Below are 25,127 nucleotides of genomic sequence, written 5' to 3'. Positions count from 1 at the left end.
TAAGTAAAACCCTCCTTAAAATATACCAAGCAACTTCCCTAATTTAAAAAGCTTAAAAAAGCTTCAAATTTTTATTATTAAAAAACAAATCCTGAGAACTGCGAGCAATGCATATCAGAAGATGCAAGAAAAACAAACTCACAATCCTGGACAGAACGCGGAGTTGGGAGCTGGCTATAGAGGCAGACGGAGGACCAAGCAGTCTCCCAAGCTCTCCTAAGGAGCCTGAGCGTGTGCTGTAAGCACGTGCTCCGTTTGCTGACACATTGGGTGGGTTAACTAGCACACTCTCAGTGGGTGGGTTGCCACAGAGATGTTACTGGCTAGGGATTACCAGCAACTGTCACTCTACCACCCCTCTTGAACCCAGCCCCTGGAGAACAGTGGTTGCTGGTGAAGTTCCAGGAAGCTACTAAAGGATTTTGAGTAGGAAAGTGACATGGCACGTTTATTTTGGATAGATCCTGCTGGTGCCTGTGTGTAAAGGATGGGTTTGACATGGATAAGACAGAAGCAAAAGTCATGACATTTCACCAGAGAGGAGGGGTAAAAGAGGAAGAGGATAAGAGACTGAGATCGTCACAGAGACACTTCCCCCCACCCACCAAGAAAAAGAATTAAAATACAGATGTGTCAACTGGGAGGCAGAGAACCAGAAAAGGGTGATATCAGAAAAGCCCAAGGAAGAAGCCAGCGCATACAGTATGGTCTCAATCATCCTGGAATTCACAGAAAAGTTCACATGCCAATAAACCCCTGCAGAATATTTAGGACATTCCTTTTTTTTACCACCTGGTCAGTCAAAATGAAGAGTTACCATCCGTAGCCCAGGTCTTCACTTTCTTCCCTAGGAAATCTCAATTCTTTTAACTTTCTCTTAAAGTTATTTCTCTCTAATAATTTTCATAGCTCCTCTCAGGAACCTTTCCAGCTGATTCCACATCTTACTTAGGATGCCAAGTTCAGAGCTGAAGAGAGTATTCTAATAAGAATTTGACAAATGTTGAGTATATACAAAAGATTAACTTTTGGTTCCTACATTCAAGCTCCTATTACACATTCTAGTCCCATATTTATTCTTTAGATAAACACATCATGCTTGGGATTCCTCCTTATTTTACAGTTTCTTTCAAACTTTTTCTATCACAAGTTGTCAATAGATATGCTTTTCTTATTCTTTGTACTGGGAAGAAACTCAAATATAATAGAAACTTTAAGGCTCAGGATGAAATCAACTCAGCCTGTATAAAATGGCTATCACTGAACCAGAGACACATATGGTCATACTGTAATACAAGTATCACTATAGAAAAAAAAAAACCTGGAGCAAAGACTTACAAGCCCTGTGAATAGTGCTTATAAGAAGAAATAGTCTCTCCTGCAAAACTCCAAAATAATACAACAATCTGAGCATTTTGGGGGAGGGTTTTTTTTTCTTAAACTGTATGTTCAATAAAAAAGAAAAAAATTAGAGAGCAGTGAAGACAAGCCTCTGATAAGGTATTTGGAGGAAAAAAAAGATTTTAAAAGACAGCCTAAAACTGTGAGAAGAAAACTTTAAGTTACTCCTTTTTAAATTTTTTTTTCATCTCATGATTTCATGATGGGTATTTCTGCCAATTTGTTTCCTGGTCTTGTAATCAGAGATAGGCCCCCAGTCAATAAGCATCTGACTTTTGTCTTTTCAGTATATGGGTCTATGAATCTTAACACATGTGTAAGTCTGTGCACCCACTACCACAACCAGGACACAAAGCAGGTTCATCACCCAGAAGAAAACCCTCATGCTTGCTGTGCTCTCGAAGGCACAGCCTACATTCCTCCATTCCGAAAACAATTCCATTTACAATAGCATCAAAAAGAATAAAATACCCAGGAATAAATGTACCTAAGGAAGTAAAAGAACCATACTCAGAAAACTGTAAGACACTGATAAAATTAAAGACAGTATAAGCAGATAGAAAGATATACTGTGCTCGTGGGTTGGAAACATTAATATTGTTAAAATGACCACACTATCCAAGGCAATCTACAGATTCAATACATGTCCTATCAAATTACCAATGGCACTTTCCATAAAACTAGAATAAAATTTTTTTAATTTGTATGGAAACACATAAGACCCAAATAAGCCAAAATAATCTTGAAAAAGGGCAAAACTATAAGTATCAATCTCCCTGACCTCAAACTATACTACAAAGCTACAGTAACCAAAAGAACATGGGACTGGCATAAAAACAAACACATAGATTAATGGAACAGAACAGACAGCCCAGAAACCAACCCACCCACCTATGGTCAATTATTCTATGACAAAGGAGGCAGTAATACACAATGGAGAAAAGAGTCTCTTCATTAAATCATGCTGGGAAAATGCTATCACATATAAAAGAATGAAATTAGAACAATTCTCTAACACCATATACAAAAATGAACTCAAAAGGAAGACAACACAGTCTCTGCAGTAAATGGTGCTGGGAAAACTGGCTATTACATGTAAAAGAATGAAACTAGAACATTCTCTAACACCATATACAAAAATAAACTTAAAATGGATTAAAGACCTAACTGAAAACCTGAAATCATAAAATTCCTAGAAGAAAACAGAATACTCTTTGACATCATAGCAATAATTTTTTTGGATCTGGCTAATAAAGCAATAAAAAAGTCCTCTTGCCTGGAAAATTCCATGGACAGAGGAGCCTCGTAGGCTCCAGTCCATGGGGTCGCAAGGAGTTGGACAAGACTGAGCGACTTCACTTCACTTTACTTCAATAAAGCAAAGGAAATGAAAACAAAAATAAGCAAATGGGACCTAATTAAACTTCAAAGCTTTTTCAGAGTAAAGAAAACCATTGACAAAATGAAAAGACAACCTACTGAACAGGAGAAAATATTTGGACACAACTGAGCGACTTTCACAAGATATGAAGACAATGTAAGTCTATGCCTATGAACGAATGAGTAAGATATTACACATACACCACACACACACACACACACACACAATTGAGTATTATTCAGCAATAAAACAGAATAAAATCCTGCCATTTGTGAGACAACAATAGACCTTGAGGGATTATGCTAAGTTGAAATAAGTAAGACAGAGAAAGACAAAAACAGTATGATCTCACTTGTATGTAGAATCTAAAAAAGTCAAATTCATAGAAACAGAAAGTGATGGCAGGGGCTAAAGGAAATGGAGAGTTGTCAAAGGGTGTAAATTTTCAGCTTTAAGGTGAACAGGGTCTGAGGATCTACTGTAAAACATGGTGACTACAGATACAACACTGTGTTATACATTTGACATTTGCTAAGAGTAATCCTAAATGTTTTAACCACCAAAAAAAAGGAATGATGTGAGGTTAACCCTATTGTGATAATCATTTTGCAACTGATATGTGTATCAAACTATCACATTGTACATCTTAAACTTACACAATGTTAGTTGTAAATTATATCTCAATAAAGCTAGAAAACAAATAAAACCAATAGTGGTGATGGTTACATAACTCTGAATATTCTAAAAAAAAAAACACTGTATTCTTTCAATGAGTAAACCATATGGTATGTGAATTAAATCTCAGTAAAGCTCTTCCCCAAAAAATCAACTAGATGTATTTTTTTTTTGCTAATATTAGACTGTCTCGCTTAATGGAACATCAAGTTTTAATATCTGTACTACACATACTTCTTCCAATTTTATCCTTCTCTTCTAAAACTGGCTGTTCTAGTTCCTTTGTCTTTCTGTAAAAAGTTCAGAATCGCTTGTTTGTATCTACAAAAAATCCTGCTGAGATTTTAACGGGAAATATAACAAATCTATTTATCAATAAAAATCGACATCTTTACTATGCTGTCTTCCAATTCATGAATATAGTATGTCTCTTAACTACTTTAGTCTTTGCTTTCTTTCATCAGAGTTTTATAATTTTCAAGATATTGATGTTATATTTTGTTAAACCTAAAAATTTCATTTGGCGTAGGTATTATAAATGTTCTTTTAAAAAACTTTTTTGGTTCCCAACTATTCATGCTGGTATACAGAAATACAATGGATTTTCATGTATTGATCACGTACTAGGACCTTGCTAAACTCACTCAGGTCTAAGTTTATTTTTTTAAGAGTCCTTGTGATTGTCTATGTAACAGGCATCTAAAAACCAGACAGTTCTATTTGTTTCTTTTAAATCAGTATGCCTTTGATTTTTTTTTTTTGCTTCATTACACAGACTTTCATTGTAATAAGACGGTAAGAACAGACATCCTAAGCTTGTTCCTAATCTTAGGAGAAAGGCATTTCGTCCTTCACTATTAAGCATGATGTCAGCTGTAGGTTTTTGTAGATACCTTTATCAGCACCGGATCTGCACCAGAGCTGATCTGGCACTGCCCACTTGTCTTCAGTTAAAATGCAGGAGCTGCCACCAATTCTGTGTCCTATTTGACACCAAGTTCATGTCCTTATTGACCATCCCTGCAGCTCCAAACTCCACTAAAGCCACAACCCAAACTGCATACGCTACAGGCAAGAACAAAGTGAATGATGCTCCCCTTGGGCCTCATCTAACTTTTCTTCCGCATTACAGAATTCCCAGGTTCCTATCCACCATGAAATCACCAGCATTGAAAATCAGCAGTAAATATATTCCTACCACCAAACTGGGATGCAAAGTAGAGTTCCTATAACATATGAGGGGGTACGTGCATTGTGCATATGCAGTAGGTGGGCCCAAGGAGTTTAGAAGTTCTTGATCTAGGATTAAAAGTTAGATGTTGTAATGCAGTCTCTCATAGAAACCAGGCTATAAATGGTTAGTTAGCTATTAAGTTAATTCTGTGGGTTGGCCTGAAAATTTAGCCATCATGTGTAACAGTATCTCCATGTGAAAACAAATTCCAGATGCTAAGAAGTTGACCTGAAAATGAATCTGGTAAACAAAACCTATCCCAAAAATGAAAAGAGTTTGTTGTTTTTTATGCTAATCACATACATTGGGAACAAGTCCACAAAACAGTGGGAGACAACTTATCAAACAAAAAAGGATACACAAGCGGCAACTACTATAGAAACTTCAATCTAAAAATGATAACCTAAAATAAATTTTAAAAGCTAAAATGATAGCTGATCAAAATATGGGTACATTGATGCAATAATACATGTGGAGAGATGGGAACTCAAAGTACAAGTTATGTGACTTATGCTTATACACAATCCCAAAGCAGTACTGACAGCTTAAGTGTCTTTGTAAGTGGTTGGCTATATAAAAGTAAATTAATAGATAAAATGTGTAGATATATATGTGTATATACACATGTATGTATGTATCTATACACTTATATATACAGATACATACTTATATTAAACATAACATGATCACATTTTATGAGGAATACATTCTCAAAGATTTTGAAATTGTTAGAAGTCTCATAACTCGAGTTATAGTCTCAATAAAACAAAATGGGTTCTTACAATCCATAAATCTTTAATCTTCCAGTCATTATTTTTGTGGCAAAATATACTTAAGTAGAACAAATATTTGAAGTGAAACTTTTTACACTACTATGTCCACCTTTCAAATAATCTAAAATACTCTATGCCTTACAACAGACGATAATCTGGTATGACTTAGGGACACATTACAGCCTCATGAGTCCGTGGTACCAAAGTTTTACCCATCGTCCAATAACTGCCATGAAGTTAAAGGTATATACGATTTAGTGCTGCTTTAATTTTGCTGGCATTTTACCTAATAATTCAGAGTTCTCTCTCCTAAATTAGCAGTAATAGAAATTATGACAGGTTTTTGGCTTCCTTCATTGCATTCTGTCACATTTAACTTCTGTTCCAAAATAATTCATTTTCAGATGCATTTTTCAGCATTAACACTTAATAAATGCTTGGCTGAAACCATCATGGGCTTTAAAATGATATTAAACTATAACCACAGTTTAAAATATCAGCACTACAGTCAACAAAAATCACACAGACATCAGATGTCTGGAAACAGCACAGTTCACAAGACACTGACAAAGGCTGGCAGATCCTGGCTTATAACTGTAAACGGTATCGAAACAAATATACAATTTATAATTCACACAGTCTGCCAGCGTGAAATTATGGGATTCCTGACAGAAGTTTTGGGCTTCACAGTACTTCTGATTTTACTAGAGCAAGAAACTTAATATTATTAATCTGTACAATTTCAAATATGTATAATTTTAAAATTATGTTAAGAATAAGTAAGGCATTTTGTTTAGGTAAGGCATGGCTAATTTCAAGGCTGATGATGAATAAAACTTGTTTTTTCTTTTTAACAAGACTAATACTAAAGATTAAAATTCCTGTCATAAAAAACTAATTCCCAGAGTAAGTTAGCTATCTGCAGACTACGGCTCCTTTCATGTAACTTAAGAGCTTTCCACCAGGAATAGATTGTTTCATGGGTCTGTGTGTGTGTGTGTATAGCTTATATTATACCAAGAAAAACTGGAGCTCTATAATGATGCTGACAAGAAAGACTGCTAACCCCTTTCTCAAATAAAACTCCAGAGGATAGCTATGTTGGAATATTATATCCTAAAAATATGAAATGATAAATAAATATTAAAATCTAATTTTTCTGAAGTAAAGCTTGATTTCAGAGCCAGAAAGAATCAATTAACATGACATGAATAAATATTTATATGATTATCAGGACCACACAATTTGAATAATTTCCCTCGAAACAGTCACACAAAGGAAATACATAGTAAGAAAATAAAAGTAGTCTGAGATAATAAATGAGGTACATTTGATCAGAAAGGTGTAACTGCCCCCTAGTGACAGAATACTATAATACTGAAAACTTAAAAGATCATCCAAAAAAATCTACATTAACATAAAAGTTGGAAATAGGAATGTTTATAAATTTATTGCTTCCAAAATTTATTTTACTAACTGAACCATTCATTACTTCACTTCATATATGAAAACAAGAATCACTTTATCCTTCTTCACAGTCCCCAGGGAGAAAGATGCAGAAATAAACAAATACATAAATAGACTGTGATGCGATGAAAGAAATGAACAGGATGCTGTGATGGAGAAAAACAGATTCAGGGTAATAAAAGAACTCCTATTGGACTGGGTGGTTGGGCAAAGTCCCTCTAAGGAAGTAACAAACTGAGACCAGAAAGATGAAAAGCAACACATAAAGGATTTTTCAGGAAGGAGACGAAAGGAGTCCCGGGCAGAAAAAAGTGTAAAGTATATATACAAAGACTTCAAGCTAGAAATTTTAGGTGAGTTCAGCTCTTGATAAATGGCCAGTGTGGCCAAAGTGACAGAAAGAACATGAGAAGTGGGAGAGAGGAGGAAAGGCAGATGGAGCCAGGTAATGCCGAGGCTAGCATAAGGAATGTAGATTTTATCCTAAAGGAAATGGGAATTTATTCATGGTTTCTAATTAGAGGACCTGTCTTATCTGCATTATGATGAATGACCCCAGCTGCTGGGTTCAAAAGCAGAAGCAGAGAAGTGCAGCTCCTGGAACACGTAGCTGGCAGCCCCAGGCAGTGACTGCAGAAATGGTGAGAACAGGACCCACTGGAGACAGACAGAGAGCACATCTGATAGGAACTGCTGATGGCCTGAAGGGAGACGATGCAGAAGGAATAATAAAAGATGCTCTCCAGTTTCAGGTTTGAGCACCTAAGAGATGCTCATTGCTGATAGTCAAGATCCTCGGAAGGGTAATTTTCAGGGGGGGGGGGGGTGTGAAAATCATATTTAAATCTATTTAAATATGACAACTTTTTTCAGTTCAGTCACTCAGTCTTGTCTGACTCTTTGCAACCCCATGGACCGAAGCATGCCAGGCTTCCTTGTCCATCACCAACTCCCGGAGCTTGCTCAAACTCATGTCCATCGAATCAGTGATGCCATTCAACCATCTCATCATCTGTTGTCCCCTTCTCATCCTGCCTTCAATCTTTCCCAGCATCAGGGTCTTTTCCAGTGAGTCAGCTCTTCGCATCAGGTGGCCAAAGTATTGGAGTTTCAGCTTCAGCATCAGTCCTTCCAATGAATATTCAGGACTATTTCCTTTAGGATGGACTGGTTGGATCTCCTTGCAGTCCAAGGGACTCTCAAGAGTCTTCTCCAACACCACAATTCAAAAGCATCAAGTCTTCGGTACTCAGCTTTCTTTATAGTCCAACTCTCACATCCATACATGATTACTGGAAAAACCACAGCTTTGACAAGACAGACCTTTGTTGGCAAACTAATGTCTCTGCTTTTTAATATGCTGTCTAGGTTGGTCATAGCTTTTCTTCCAAGGAGCAAGTGTCTTCATTTCATGGCTGCAGTCACCATCTGCAGTGATTTTGGAGCCCCAAAAAATAAAGTCTGTCACTGTTTGCATTGTTTCCCCATCTATTTGCCATGAGATGATGGGACCAGATGCCATGATCTTAATCTTCTGAATGTTGAGTCTTAAACCAACTTTTCACTCTCCTCTTTCACTTTCATCAAGAGGCTCCAAGAAAAGATATAAAGTAGGAAGTTGTGCAATTTCCAAGAAAAGATATAAGTAGGAAGTTGAAATCTGTAAGTCCAGGGCTCAGAGGGACAGTGTGCGCTAACAATACACAGTTTACGGTCATCCAGATGGGATTTAATGTCACAGAAGGGATAAGATCACCCAGAGAGAAACCGTACAGACACTCTGAACCAGGCCAGCCTCAGCTGTGTACAGTGCTTACCTATTAAGTGTGACTAGAACAAGGGCAATATTTAAAGCGTCTCCTGTATTCAGCTTTAGAAATGAATGAAATAGTTGGCCCTGCATACCTGTTAAGTCGCTTCAGTCGTGTCCGACTCTGCGACCCTTCAGTCTGTACCCTGCCAGGCTCCTCTGTCCATGGGATTCTCCAGGGAAAAATACTGGAATGGGTTGCCATTTCCTCCTCTAGGGGATCTTCCTGACCCAGGGATCGAACCTGCACCTCTTATGTCTCCTACATTGGCAGGCGGGTTCTTTACCAATAGCTCCACCTGAGAAGCATAGGTGTCCCTTACAATGCTGTTATCTCTTCTTTATAAACACAGTAGTTCAGCCTTCTTGATTTCATTTCTTCCATTTTTATTCTAGAAAGTGACTTACGCTTAACTCTTATCTTTTGTGAACCTAGTTTAGCTTATCTCAAATTTATATTTACATACCCAAAATTCTGGACACATTAGGATCCTTGATCTTTAAGTATCTATGTCCATGTAAACAAATGCAGAATTCTTATTGAACTACTAAAGACTGTTGTTGGCATTAAATTTTCAGTACTTCTAGGAAACTGGGGGGGAAAGGACTCTTTTAGTGTTTATCTCTGTGTGTTAAGACTATGGGAAGTTACCATTTTTTAATGTATTTTTAAAATCTGTTATAATGAACAATGAACCTGTAGTAATAACTATGCTAACAAGAATAGCTAACATTAATTTAGCCTTGCTTAGATAAACTCATTTGATCTCTATAGCAACCTTACAAAGTACTTAAGTACTAACATTATTTCTATGTTACCCTTAAGGAGACAAGGTATGAAGAGATTAGAGATCTAACTGAAGGTCACAAAGGTGGCAAAGTGACAGAGCTGGGAAACAAACACAGGCAGGAACTCCATTCTTAACATTCTAGCCAACAGCTTTCCAAAAAGAAAAAATATATGTTTTAAATTTTGACTCACAGTATGAGTCCCATTTTACATCACAACCTGGTATACATACACTTTGTAAAATAGTTAAACAAGCATTTCATGGAATAATACAAAAAATGGTGGTTTTATATTTTCTTTTTAATTACTTTAACCGGTAACTGAGAGCTACTAAACTGATTATATGACTAATGGTTGCAAACTGCAATGTGAAAAAGTGTTATTGCAATATATAGTCATGAATGATGAAAGAAAAAATACTTAAAAATTTAAAGATACTTTCAATATTAAGGTCAAAATATGCTTTTATTTCAAAGAAATGGAAAGCAACTCATGAAAATTATCTACTGTAAATAAAGTATTTTACATTATTTTGAGGAAAATGTAGCTCCATGTAAAACAGAGGTTAAGAGCCTTTCAAATAAATGTTTAAAAATAATTTTCATTTTCGTTAGTTTTTTGGTCAAACAGCACATTTAAAGAGCCTTTCCTAATGGCTAAAAATAAATAATACCTCATCAGAAAAACAGGCAAATAATTAGAGCAAACAGTTAATAAAACAAATGTTACTAAGTAATTCTTTCCCTAGGAATTTACCACAAGGAAATTACGGAACACAAACACAGAAAAGTATTCTTGGGGATGGTCACCTTAAGAGTATTTGTAATAGCTGAAAACTGGAAGTCACCTAAATGTTCAAAGAAAGATATCGATTAAATATACCATAGCATTAAAAGCTTCCCTCCTACCAGCAGGAAACTACTGATATTTGTTTTCAAAACTCCTTTCACAGTCTTGTTGTTTTTTAATGGAGTAATATAGTAACCCCTTGCATGGCTAAATATCAGTCTTCTATCTATGGGCATTTGCTTCTTTCAAATCTTTTGCTCTCACAAATAACTCTGGAGTAAAGAGTCTAGTATATACGTCTTTTCATAAAGCTGAGATTGAAGCTGTGGAGAAATGTATAAAAACAGATTTACTGGATCACAGCCTCCACATTAGCCTTTCCAGAACACAAAAGATTAGCTTTCTCAAGGACAGGAAAAATGTTCTTTCCTTCTTTAATGTACCCTCACACACAGTGGTAACAAAGTCCACACATACTGATGTACAAAGGCCAAAGAACATCCTGACATACTTTCCTTCAGCTCTCTGAACTTCGGTAACAGCTGATTTAACATCTTTGTCTAGGTAAGTATAATAGCTGGGACTCCTCAGGGACAGCTTCTATTGACTGCTTTTCTTCCTGAGTATGGGCCATACCTTCCTGTTCCTTGGGAGTCTTGAATTTTTTATTGCAAAGTAGACATTTTAAATAATATAACATGACAACCCTGAAAATAAGGATCACCACTGTCTCCCCTAGGTTTGTTGCCATGCTGGCTTTTTGGCGGTTGTTCTTGCAGCTATTTGTTTCTTTACTGACTTTCCCAAACTAACTCTGAGGCCTGTAATCCCAGCAGCATGTGATCAGCAATGTCTCTGTTCAGTGAGCTTAGTGGTCAGCTAGATCACTATATGGAGGTTTCCTTCAGGGCTTTGACCCAATAAAGGCTTCTGCCCTCTGCTGAGGAGCTCAGTTCATGATTACGCACACCTTCAACATTCAAGTACTCTGCATGTCTGTCTTGGCCTTCACCTGCACGGGACCCTCAAGGTCAGCCAGAGATGCACAGATGAGAGACTAAGGCCCTATCAGGTCTTTTCTGGACATAAACACAGTCCTGCTTTTGTGCATGGCCTTCAGATCCCCAAAGTATTTCAAAGCCCACTACAGACATTGCATTCCCCAGATCTTTCTTTTAGGCTTTCTGGTCAGGCTCCTGTTTGCTCCAAGAGGCATCACAGCCTCAGGCAGCACAGTGTTAAACAACTGCAGGTAATTATTTCAGACAAAAGTCTTAGGGACAGAGCCTCCTCACAGAGCAATCTCTGAGGCAAATCAGATAAACAATTCCTTGGAATGGAGCTTTTCCGAGAAGCTGCAAAATAAAGTGACAAAATTCTGGAGAACGCTTCTGAGGAAGTCAAATCAGTTTGTTCCTCCAGTGGCTGCAAGGCTGCCAATTTTTAAGGCTACTGCTGAACAGGGGAGAGGAGGAGAGCAGGCCAAGTTAAAATGCCACAAATTCTACTGTTCTTACCAACGTAGCCACTGTGCTAAGCACTTCACTTCCATTATACCACTTAATCTTCAACAACCCTATAATGTTAGAACTAATACAATCATATTTTACAGAAGAGGAAACTGAGGCATACAGATATAAAGCAGCTTGCTCCAGGTATTATGAACAGTCAGTGACAATGTTGGTTTATGAATCACATTTGTCTGATTCCAGGGTCTATTCTCAATTACTGTGCAGTGTGTTACTCTTCATTTGTGAGAGAACAATTCAGAGAAACCAAACTTAGTCAACTAAGTGTTGCTGAATATGAACTCATGAGGGAACTCAATTATATACAAATTTTTACAGAATATACATATATATATAAATTATCCATGGGTTCTTTTCCATAAATCAGTCAATCCATGGTATGGATCTGAATCATGTGAATTTAAAAGGATATCTGCACAACTTCCGCTCTCCCTACACTATCATGACATAACATATCTTTAAGATTTCTAAAGAATTCTGAAACTTAGTCCCAGCCAAGAACCACTGCTTTAGAGTAAGAAATGCCTTAAAACTAGAGCTATAGCAACTATGTCATCACCTAATTTCTTTAACAAGTGTTCACAAAGGAAAGACACTTCTTAAGAGAGAAATGCTTACAGGAAAAAGCCGAGGTTCAGGAGTTAGAGAGACTCAGGCCTGAATCTTACAAGGCCTTCTGACTTGCTACCATATGATCCAGGGAACATTAAGTTTCTCTGAACTTTATTAGTTTCTTCACCTATAAATTGGAAGTTAAAAAAAAAAAAAAAAAAACTGCCTCTTAAGAGTTGTTACAATAATAGATAACATATGCTGGAATGTAGTAGGTCCAATTATAGTTATCCCTGTAATTGACATTAGATTCACAAATTTAGCAAATTATTACTGAGTGCCAACTCTGGTTACCTGACTGATAAGAGTCTTCCAAAAGCACACAATCTAATAAAGGGAAGGGACATTCTCTCTAAAAAAGAAAACTGAAATGAGGATTAATATAGAGAAGTATATTTAATATAAAATGGGAAAATGGAAGGGAAGAAATAATTCTGATCTGAAAAGAGTTCTTAAAAGTGCAATATGAACAGTGCCTTGAATGAAAAATAGTCAGATATGCTCCTTGGACCTGACTGCAGACTAGTGGTTCTCAAACTTCCACATGCATCAAATCACATGGCAGGCTTGTTACAATACACATTTCTGGGCCCTACCCCAAACTTTCTGATTCAGGAAGTCCAGGGTGGGGCCTAAGAATGTGAATTTCCCAAGTGGCACTCATGGAACTCTCTTAAAGAACTACCATTCTAGACTAGAGAGAATGCTCGAGCAAAACTGGCAAGTGACACACAGTGTATCCCTGAGGTCTAAGATGGCAGTTTCCTGGATATGGGCTTTCTGTGAGTGGTAAAGGAATAAGGTGAAAAGTCTAGGAGTGAAAATTTCCTAAACCAAACACTTCCTTAATAAGAAGTAGATTAACTACCCTTTGAAGGAAAGTGAGCTGACATTCCAGACTGTACAAGGCATGCGTGCTAAGTCACTTTAGGCGTGTCCAACTCTCTGAGATTCCAGGGACTGTAGCCGGCCAGGCTCCCGTCCATGGGATTCTCCAGGCAAGAAAACTGGAGTGGGTTTTGCCATGCAAGTATCAAACCACAATGTTGTATGCCTGAAACTAACACGTCAATTACAGCTCAATAAAAAAGTACTCACTTAAAAAGAATGCATAAGTTCACTGTAATTAAGAAAATACCAGTCTGGGAATTCCCTTGGCAGTCCAGTGGTTACGACTCTTGGCACTTTCACTGCCAAGAGCCTGGGTTCAATCCTTGGTTGGGGAACTAAGATCCCATAAGCCTCTGTAATATGACATTTAGTATCTCAATCTGGTATTTTCTTTTTTAATTCATTTAATTGGAGGCTAATTACTTTGCAATATTGTGGTGGTTTTTGTCATACATTCACATGAATCAGCCATGTGTCCCCCATCCTGAGCGCCCCCCCATCTCCCTCCCCATCCCATCCCTCATGGTCATCCCAGTGCACCAGCCCTGAGCACCCTGTCTCATGCATCGAACCTGAACTGGTGATCTATTTCACATAGATAATATATATGTTTCAATGCTATTCTCTCAAATCATCCCACCCTCGCCTTCTCCCACAGCGTCCCTGGTATTTTTCAATTCCACGCACTACTCCCAGCTTTGCATCACACATATAATCAATAAGGTAATGAGGCAACAGACTTTAGGGCATATAGCTAATTAAATGTTCAAAGAACAGAAACACGGTGTCACTCTTATTCTTCATAAGTGAGAATATAACACTAAAGCATCCTGAATTTTAATAGTTCACTTAGCATGCTATAGTTAAAATTCTTCAAAAATAAACAACAAAACAAAGGTAAAACCTATTTAATAGTTTCACTTATAAATTTTAAGGAATGTTCCATACTCACCAAAACCATCAATATCTAGATTATTTTCAACCACAACATCTAGCAGAGAGTCACCAACTTTTCCTTTGGTTGTTAATGTTTCACCATCACGGTTTATAAAGTGGACTGTTATTTTATCTTCTGAGCTGGAAAAGGAAACAGTCCTTTATTACTTTCAGTAATTTCAAGATACTTTAAAATAGTTGCTTGAAGAACCCATAAGGTGAAATAATTAGGTTGTGTGTGTCTGTGTGCATGCAAATATTCTCCTTTACAGGATTTTCTTTTCTTTCTAAAGTTTATTTGGGAAGGAGACACCAGAAATCAGAGGCATAACTTTCTACCCACCAACCCGAAGGGAAGTTCCGCCACCCTAAAGGAAACAGTAAGTACGTCACTATCAAGGCCACGTGAAGTATGTCTCCCCAGTCGTCACCTTCAGTCACAGTTACAGGAAATCATTAGCAATCATTATCACTTATGAAGTCTGTTTTGCTCTCACACAGATCCTCTGAAAACCAACCTCTCTATGAATGTGTCCCTAAAAACTAGATGAGGGCTGTGGAGAGCTTTAAACACAAATCATCATACCATTGATAAGGCAATTGTTATGCAAGTGTCTGACAAACACAGTCAACAAGAGGCAGCAGTTTGATAGCTTTGAGTAGTTCAACATTTCGTTTTGGTCGAAAACCAAAGGGATTAGAAAAAGGTTTTCTCTGTTTAAATCTGTGGGAAGATAAATATAACCCTCCTTATATTTTTCATTATTATAGGATATCTATCAGTCAGTCATCAGTCTGCTAACGTGCTTACATTTCTTACCCTTCTCTCAAACATGAGTCCAAATTTTGGGAAGGAAAATCATACTATCAACTAGATAATACCCTCCCCACCACTGGTCATTTTAATTTTTACTTCATAATTGAAAAGATGTACTTCGACTTAAAAGAATTAGTTGTAATTTTCATCACTCCCAATAGGCATAGTTCATCAAAGAAAACTTTAATATAAGTAAACCTAGAATTGTATAATTTCAGAGCTATAAATATCATGCAAATTACCAAGTCCAGTCATCTCATTTCACAACCAAGGCAGCCTTATCAGATAATGTCTTCCCTGATTACACAATGCTGAAAAAAAAAGATTGTTAAAAATTGATCAGAATTGTGTTGAGAAAGAGAGAATGTCCCTTAAATGGGCCTGTACTCTCCAACTTCTTTTCACAGGGAAAAAAAAAAATGCTTTAAAGCAAGTATTCCCAAACATGCACAATTTTCAACTAGGCAACTGGCATTTTTTTCAAAGAGAATGACTAAGAATGAAGATAGTCTGGAGGCAGGGAGACCCGCTGGAGGTTATGAAAGGGCATAAACGAAGCAACAGTGTAGGAGATACTAATTTAAGAGATATTCAGAAGGCAGAATCAAAAGGTTCTGGAGAGGGAGGAAGTAACACAAATTTCTTGCCTGGGTAATGGCGAGTACAGGTTAACCGAGGATTAACTTAGGAGAAGGAGTTTTGGGGAAGACTGGAAATTAGTTCAAGTTTAGACCTGCTTGATGTGGATGTGAGAGTTGGACGGTGAAGAAAGCTGAGTGCTAAAGAATTGATGCTTTTGAACTGTGGTGTTGGAGAAGATTCTTGAGAATCCCTTGGACTGCAAGGAGATCCAACCAGTCCATCCTAAAGGAGATCAGTCGTGGGTGTTCATTGGAAGGACTGATGCTGAAGCTGAAACTCCATTACTTTGGCCACCTTATGCAAAAAGTTGACTCATTGGAAAAGACCTTAATGCTGGGAAGGATTGAGGGCAGGAGAAGAAGGGGACGACAGAGGATGAGATGGCTGGATGTATCACCGACTTGATGGACATGAGTTTGGGTAGACTCCAGGAGTTGGTGATGGACAGGGAGGCCTGGCGTGCTGCAGTTCATGGGGTCGCAAAGAGTCAGACACGACTGAGCGACTGATCTGAACTGAATGACTGAACTGAACTGATTGACTGAACTGAACTGACAGAAAAAACATATGCTTCAACACATTTGAACCTTGATAACATTTACACTCAGTTAAATAAGCCCAGTTTTATATATATATCAATACATAAATTTCCCAGAGAAGGCAAATCTATAAAGACAGAAAGCAGATCAGTGGTTGCCTGGGACTAGGGTTGGACATGGGGACTGACTGTAAAATGTCAAACTGTCTGGTGAAACGAAATTATTCCAGTGCTGGATTGTGTTTATGGCTAGACAAATCAAAGATATGGTAATGGCTGCAGAACCCTAAAGATTTGCTAAAAATCACTGAATTTTATATCTATCAGTTTATTTTATGTTATACCTCAAATAAATGTTTTCCAATTCTATCAAAAGTTATGATCAGTCAGTTCAGTTCAGTCACTCAGTCGTATCCGACTCCTTGGGACCCCATGAATTGCAGCACACCAGGACTCCCTGACCATCACCAAATCCCGGAGTTTACTCAAACTCATGTCCATCGAGTCGGTGATGCCATCCAGCCATCTCACCCTCTGTCGTTCCCTTCTCCTCCTGCCCCCAATCCCTCCCAGCATTAGGGTCTTTTCCAATGAATCAACTCTTCCCATGAGGTGGCCAAAGTACTGGAGTTTCAGCTTCAGCATCAGTCCTTCCAATGAACACCCAGGACTGATCTCCTTTAGGATGGACTGGTTGGATCTCCTTGCAGTCCAAGGGACTCTCAAGAGTCTTCTCCAACACCACAGCTCATAAGCATCAATTCTTTGGAGCTCAGCCTTCTTCCCAGTCCAACTCTCACATCCATATATGACCACTGGAAAAACCATAACCTTGACTAGACAGACCTTTGTTGGCAAAGTAATGTCTCTGCTTTTTAATATGCTATCTAGGTTGGTCATACTTTCCTTCCAAGGAGTAAGCATCTTTTAATTTCATGGCTGCAATCACCATCTGCAGTGATTTTGGAGCCCAAAAAAAATAAAGTCTGACACTGTTTCCACTGTTTCCCCATCTATTTTCCATGCAGTGATGGGACCAGATACCATGATCTTAGTTTTCTGAATGCTGAGCTTTAAGCCAACTTTTTCACTCTCCTCTTTCACTTTCATCAAGAGGCTTTTTAGTTCCTCTTCACTTTCTGCCATAAGGATGGTGTCATCTGCATATCTGAGGTTATTGATATTTCTCCTGGCAATCTTGATTCCAGCTTGTGGTTCTTCCAGCCCAGCTTTCTCATGACATACTCTGCCTATAAGTTAAACAAGCAGGGTGACAACATACAGCCTTGATGTACTCCTTTTCCTATTTGGAACCAGTCTGTTGTTACATGTCCAGTTCTAACTGTTGCTTCCTGACCTGCATACAGGTTTCTCAAGAGGCAGGTCAGGTGGTCTGGTATTCCCATCTCTTTCAGAATTTTCCACAGTTTATTGTGATCCACACAGTCACAGGCTTTGGCATAGCCAATAAAGCAGAAATAGATGTATTTCTGGAACTCTCTTGCTTTTTCGATAATCCAGCAGCTGTTGGCAATTTGATCTCTGGTTCCTCTGCCTTTCTAAAACCAGCTCGAACATCTGGAAGTGCACGGTTCATGTACTGCTGAAGCCTGGTTTGGAGAATTTTGAGCATTACTTTACTAGCGTGTGAGATGAGTGCAACTGTGTGGTAGTTTGAGCATTCTTTGGGATTGCCTTTCTTTGAGGTTGGAATGAAAACTGACCTTTTCCAATCCTGTGGCCACTGCTGAGTTTTCCAAATTTGCTGACATATTGAGTACAGCACTTTCCCAGCATCATCTTTCAGGATTTGAAATAACTCAGCTGGAATTCCATCACCTCCACTAGTTTTGTTTGTAGTGATGCATTCTAAGGCCCACTTGACTTCACATTCCAGGATGTCTGGCTCTAGGTGAGTGATCATACCATCGTGATTATCTGGGTCGTGAAGATCTTTTTTGTACAGTTCTTCTGTGTATTCTTGCCACCTCTTCTTAATATCTTCTGCTTCTGTTAGGTTCATACCAGTTCTGTCTTTTATCAAGCCCATTTTCGCATGAAATATTCCCTTGGTATCTCTAATTTTCTTGAAGAGATCTCTAGTCTTTCCCAATCTGTTATTTTCCTCTATTTCTTTGCATTGATTGCTGAGGAAGGCTTTATCTCTCCTTGCTATTCTTTGGAACTCTGCATTCAAATGGGAATATCTTTCCTTTTCGCTTTTCTTCTTTTCACAGCTATTTGTAAGGCCTCCTCAGACAGCCATTTTGCTTTTTTGCATTTCTTTTCCATGGGCATGGTCTTTATCCCTGTCTCCTGTACAATGTCACGAACCTCCATCCATATTCATCAGGCACTCTATCAGATCTAGTCCCTTAAATCTATTCCTCACTTCCACTGTATAATCATAAGGGTTTTGATTTAGGTCATACCTGAATGGTCTAGTGGTTTTCCCTACTTTCTTCAATTTAAGTCTGAATCTGGCTATAAGGAGTTCATGGTCTGAGCCACAGTCAGCTCCTGGTCTTGTTTTTGCTGACTGTATAGAGCTTCTCCATCTTTGGCTGCAAAGAATATAATCAGTCTGATTTTAGTGTTGACCATCTGGTGATGTCCATGTGTAGAGTCTTCTCTTGTGTTGTTGGAAGAGGGTGTTTGCTATGACCAGTGCATTCTCTTGGCAAAACTCTATTAGCCTTTGCCCTGCTTCATTCCGTACTCTAAGGCCTAATTTGCCTGTTGCTCCAGGTGTTTCTTGACTTCCTACTTTTGCATTCCAGTCCCCTATAATGAAAAGGACATCTTTTTGGGGTGTGTGTTCTAAAAGGTCTTGTAGGTCTTCATAAAACCATTCAACTTCAGCTTCTTCGGTGTTACTGGTTGGGGCATAGGCTTGGATTACCATGATATTGAATGATTTGCCTTTCCAACAAACCTGGAAAGTTATGATATGCTTAGCTAAAGACAGAAAATTGATGTGCTAACACTAGTGATTATTAAATCTTTGAAATCATTAAACTGTTAAATCTATAAAATCTTTATTCCTAGTTCACCAAACTGTGTACTTTTATCATCAGAAATAAAACTTATCTTATTGAACATAAAAAAAATAAAAAAATAAAAAAAAAAAAAAAAGGTCCAGAAGCCAGATGGAAACATATGTCTGAAACCCACAGAAGTCTAGAGATTTGACATCAAAAAATGCCTGGTACTAAGCGACAATAAGTACAACAGAAAGAATTCCATAGTTTATACACACCACTGAAGGCTGGAGGTTTGGGGACTGCTGCGCTTCTGGCGCACCCTAGAGCTAAGCTTTGTTATTGTTGTTTAGTCACTAAGTTGTGCCCATGGACTGCAGCCCTCCAGGCTCCTCTGCCCATATTCTCCAGGGAATCCTCCTGACCCAGGGATCCAACCCATGTCTCCTGCATTGGCAGGCGAATTCTCTCCACTGAGTTACCAGCGAAGCAACACTGACCACTGAGTCACCAGAGAAGCAACAGCAAAGGAATTTCAACTCTGACACAGATTCCTCCTCTTTAAAATCAGGGTATCATTTATCTCACGGTTTTGATAACATCTGGAAAATTCCTAACAGAGTAGAGCTCAACAAACACTGGTAACTTTTATTTAAAGTCGCAGTCCTTTTGCTACTAAGGAGCCTGAACTGCTGCTACATATTAAAGGTGTGCATGCGTGTGTGCTAAGTTGCCTCACTCATGTCCAACTCTTTGCCACCGTATGGACTGCAGCCCACCAGACTCCTCTGTCTATAGATTCTCCAGGCAAGAATACTGGAGTGGCTTGCCATGCCCTCCATCCAGGGGGTCTTCCCGACCCAGGAATAGAGTCCATTAAAGGTGTTCAGCCCCAGAAAAAACTGCAGAATGAAGAGTAATAACAGGGTTACCAAAGGATGGGAGAGAAAGCAGAAATAACAGAGTAAAAGCAATTGTGCAGCTGAGAAAGTATGGAATGTAAGAGTCAGAAGACATAAAGTCCAGCCCTGGTTCCAATGTACTCATTAGGTGACCATGGGTAAGTGGCAACAACGGACACTTCACCAAGCTGCTGAGAGAATTAAAGGAGAGAAAGTTTGTGGAAACATTTTATTCCCTAAAAAGCATCATACATGTGTACTTTACTCAACTAACTTTATTCATTATTAACAATTGGTACTGATGGGTTTTGTAGGTTTCTCTTCCCCAATTTTAAGAACTAGCAAAAAGTTTTTACCTATTCCCCAGAAGATCAAGGTTTCAGGTACTGGAAAATAACTATGATCCCTCTAAATCCTCTATCATCATCAATATATCAACCAGTACCACAAACAACTACTTCCTTCAACTGTTACCCTTTATGCACCATGCACGGCCATTTATTCTGTTCAACCACAGCAGATATCTCAACTAAGGTGTCAGTGGCTGTTGTGGCAAAGCTCTTAACAGACTTCTAACAGACAGGGGAGTTATGGCTGCTAATGCTCACCCTTTCACTATGTGGGGTGGTCTGGGGCAGTTGGTCCAAGAAAAGGGCCCCATCTAGAGTGCCCCACTTCCACAGCCACCTTAACTCTTCCAAATGACCCAATGGGCTAAACAATTATCAACTCTAATGGTGCTCAAAAAACAAACAAAAACTATGTAAGTTCTAGTCCCAGTTTTGCCTGCTACTTAATATAAAATTTTTATTCTCATTTATCTACTTTACCTGCCTCAGGAGATTTTAAGGGTCAAGTGAAATAATATACGTGAAAGCCCTTTGCAACCGAAATCACTACAAAATGTAAAGTACTACAACACAGTATTTTGGAGTTAAAGGAGTTTTTTGACTCTCAGTTACTGAAAGTTTACTTAAATGTTAAACTTCAAAGTCAGAACTACAGCCTCTAGACTGCTCTGTCCAATTAAACTTGAGCAATAACAAAGATATTCTATAGTTGTACATAACTGATGTCCCAGACAGTAGCTACTAAGCTATGTGTGGTTATCCAGCATTTGAAATGTGGCCAGTGGAACTGGGAAACTGATTCTTCAATTTTATTCAACTTTAATTATCTTAAATGGCTACTTGTGGTTACTGGTGACCATACTGGGTAGCCTGGAAAATTTAGTTGCAGCTCCAGTCTGTGATAGGAAACACAGGCCATCGACAGAAACTCTGCCAATGGGGCAGAAAGTAGGTTTAAGTGGGAACAAAACAGATGTGCTTCCCTTTATGACAACCTGATATACCAAATCAAACAGTAACTTGGAAGAGAGAATTCCCATTCACAAAAGCACTCATGTCCCTTTAAATATTAGTTACATAAATGTGTTCAGTAAGAGTCCCAATTTATACACAATTTTTCAAGAAAGCAACCAAAGTAGAAAACAAGGCAACAAGGCATCCAGGCAGATGGACATCAAAAACTGAGAAGTAACAAATAACCCCACCCGTGCCTAAACGAATAACCCCAGCTTGCCTTCATTATCTCCTCCACAGTTCATACAACAAAAATTTAGTGAGCACCCACTACCTCACAGAATAAGGGGAAAAAGATGAGTAAGTCCCACACCCTATTCTCAGGAACTTCACAAAGAAGAAACTAGAGAGGAACACAAACCCAGCTGTTTTTCCCTGCTTCCTACTACAGGGCAGCGGGTCAGAGAGCTGTTCAGACCTACATTATATTAAGGCTCCATCCACCACAGTGCTATACTCTGAAATTATGAGTACATTTTACCTCTATTGTATCTAAAGGGGATCGTGTCTTTGAGAAACAAATCTACCCAAGAACTCAAAACTGCAACATATTCTAGGCAAATTTTTTTTCACATCTGTTTCGACATTTAGTACACAAAACTCAATGCTGTGGGCCTAGGAGGCGGCTGAGGCTAACAGGTGGGATTTACTGAGCCCTCCAGACTCCCTACAATATGTGTATGCTCTTATTGGTTTCTTTAAATGGTCCTGTGAGGCCTACACGACTCTTATCCCCCAGTTACAGGCATTAGACAAACTGGATAATAAGTGTCAAAGCCCAGTTTAAAACCCTGGCTTGCCAGTCCAATGCAGGGGGCTTTTTATCCGACAGCAACCAGAGGGAGTGGAGAAGGGCATGACATCTCACTGCAGTATTCCTGCCTGGAGAATCCCACGGACAGAGGAGCCTGATGGGCACCAGTCCATGGGGTCGCAAAGAGTCGGACACGCCTGAAGCGACTTAGCAGGCACCAGAGGGAGCACACCGGGAAGTTTGGGGACGAGCGGGTGTACCCTAAATGGACAAGGACTTGGGGACAGAACGTTTCCAGACCCGGCAGGAGGAAGAGAGCCCAGAAGAAAGCCGTGGCCGCGACACAAACTGGGCGCGAGGTTCACCGCGGTCTCCGGCAGGGCAAAGGTTAGATCCACGCCACACCGCACGGAGAACCAGCAGCAGCAAACTGCCAGCTTTCCTGAGGGCACAGGGAGCGCTGGGACAGGGAAATCGGGGGCCCCAGGCCCCGGTCCTCCGCCAAGTGTCGGTGGACCTGAGAAGCAACTTGGCAACCGGACGACACGGAGGAAGCGACCGCACGGGACGACCAGCCCGGGGCCAGGAGAAGGCAGCGGGGCTGGGCTTGTGGCCCGCACGCCGGCGCCCGGAAGGACGACAGAACTGGAAACCTCTGGAGGCGACGGAGGCGCCGCCACCAGAGGACCCACGAGCTCGGCGCGACCCCGCGCGCGCCCCACCCCGCGCGCCTCACCTGCTCTGCGCTTGCCCCGATACGCTCAGCGTCCGCGTCGCCGCCGCGCCGCCGCCCAGGCCCGGCCCTCGGCTCCCGCGGAGGCCGCCGGCTCCCGCGCGGGGTCGCGCGAGAAGCCGCCACCGGCTGGCCGTGTCGCCGAGGGCGGCGGAGGCGACGCGCAGGAGGCGGGCGGCCATAGCCTGTCGGGGAACTACGGGAGGCGACGCAGGCCGCACGGCAGCGGCCGCGGGGTTAGGCTCAGCGAGTACGGGCGAGCTGACGCCGCGCGGGTCTGCGGAGAGGAGAGGCACAGGGGGATCGCAGGGCCGGGGTTCCCTCGAGGGCCTGTTGTGTTCACCACCGCGGGCCCCGCGCGCCTTCCGGGAGACTATAAGGCCCGCGCGTCCTGAGCGCAGCCCCGCCCCCTACCCGCGCTCCGCTCCGCCCCCTGGCTGCGCTCCGCCCCGCCCCCTGGCCCTGGCTTTAGGGGAGGGGTTCCGCGCCTCGTTTTACCTACTGACCAGGTTTTGTCTTGATCTTGCTGCTTCGTTGGTGTCTAGGGTCCCCAAGTGAGAACATTAAATTTTAAAAGATAGCAGGACGTCTGACGAAAAGATACAATAAAACAATCCCCAGTTAACTATACCACTCTCTTCTTTTTTTTCTGCACCTCCCTCCTTCTCCTGCCTATTAAAAAAAGTGGGAGATGGCCATCTTGGAGTTCAAAAAATAGAATAAAAGAGAATTACAACAGTAGTTAAAAAAAAAAAAGGACCGTAGGAAATTTCAACATGGTAATAGGCAGATACAAAGAAGAATAACTGTGACTCTAAAGTTATAAATACAGTAATGAATGAACGAGGATACCGGAGAAGGCAAGTGATATTCCCAGACTTTGAGTGGCAAATAAATGCTCGTTGAGCAGCTGAAATTCATGAGCCTGAACAGGAAACTTTGACGAACTGACAGCCTTTTAAAAGAGTTTTACAAAACCAGGAAGATGAATTTAAAAATACACTTCATCGTGGTTAATACGTTGTGGGGAAGGCATGGGCTTTGAGGTCAGAAATAGCGATGTTCAAATCCAAGGTCTACCACTTTTGAGCTCTTGAGACCTTGGATAAATTACTCTCTTAGAGGATCAGAATCCCCAGAACACTTTTACGTGGATAAGATGTTCCATCCTTCAGGGCCATCCTGAGGGTTAGACAAACTAACCCGCAAGATGGGGTAAGGATGGGATAGTGCGTCACAAAGAGCCATAACTCCTCCTGAGCCTTCCTGCCTAAGGCTACTCTTTAAAGGTTAAAGTCAGGTGGCTCTTGCAAATATGCTAAACACAATAAAAGATACTTTAAAGAATATTCAGAACAAGAAAGTGTAGGCCTGAGGAAAGCGTCTCTGGAGACAATGTACCGTGAGTATTGAACCGGAGGTCAGAGAGACCCGCAGTCTGCCAGCTCCTAAATTGCCTCAATCTTCCGATAAAGACCTTCAAGTTGAACCGTTCTCATTAAACCCTAAGAGTAGCCTGGGAGAGGAGGTTGTTTTTAAAAAGTTAATCATTTTTTAAGGTGAAATCTCCAAGGTCAGATGAATTACTTGTAGGAAAAGAACTGGAAATGAACAAACATTCCAAAAACTTCTCAGCCCTCCTGTAAAGCCAGCTTCAGCTCAGCTGAGGCACTTACAGATTTCTGCTTTGTGGGGTAGTTGTTTGTATACATAGTTCCTTTTAGTAGTCCCCATGCTTCCAGGGCCATGGCCTTGAGTGTATCAGGGTTTCAATAAGTATCTGTAATTAAATGAATACTATAATCTCCATTAGTAATCATCAGAATTCATGAATAATGTGCAGGAAAATTAAAAATGGGAAAAAAAAAAGTTTTGCAGATTTTCAAAGGGCAATACGGGTAGATTCCGAAAATTACAGACATGCAGATTCAGCAGTATTCCAGAGAGAATTTATACGTTCATAAACAAAGATTAAAAAGCAATATGAAATTACTGAGGACATGCTTTTGCTGATGTATTTATCTAAAACTCCCACTCTCCCATCTTTCACTCCTGTCAAAATCCATCTGTGTTTTAAAAGTGTGAAAGTGGAAGTCTCTCAGTCCTGT

The 25,127-nt window shown here is 39.9% G+C and overlaps 1 protein-coding gene across 1 annotated transcript in view; it reads right to left on the bottom strand.

The window, feature by feature from the left end:
* Positions 1 to 23,429, bottom strand: part of FDX1 (ferredoxin 1) — a 37,093-nt gene extending 13,664 nt beyond the window's left edge. Inside the window, exons 1-2 of the mRNA XM_061144414.1 lie at positions 23,023 to 23,429; positions 14,305 to 14,429 (exon numbers count right to left, since the gene is read on the bottom strand). Coding sequence (XP_061000397.1) covers positions 14,305 to 14,429; positions 23,023 to 23,201 — 304 coding nt within the window. The 5' untranslated portion in view covers positions 23,202 to 23,429. The remainder of the gene's footprint in view (positions 1 to 14,304; positions 14,430 to 23,022) is intronic.
* Between the last annotated feature and the right edge of the window lie 1,698 nt (positions 23,430 to 25,127).

Source organism: Dama dama, chromosome 1 (genome assembly GCF_033118175.1).
Source record: "Dama dama isolate Ldn47 chromosome 1, ASM3311817v1, whole genome shotgun sequence".
Taxonomy (NCBI): Eukaryota; Metazoa; Chordata; class Mammalia; order Artiodactyla; family Cervidae; genus Dama; species Dama dama.
Note: the sequence above shows the minus strand (reverse complement) of the source record. Positions and strands in the feature narration are given on the sequence as shown.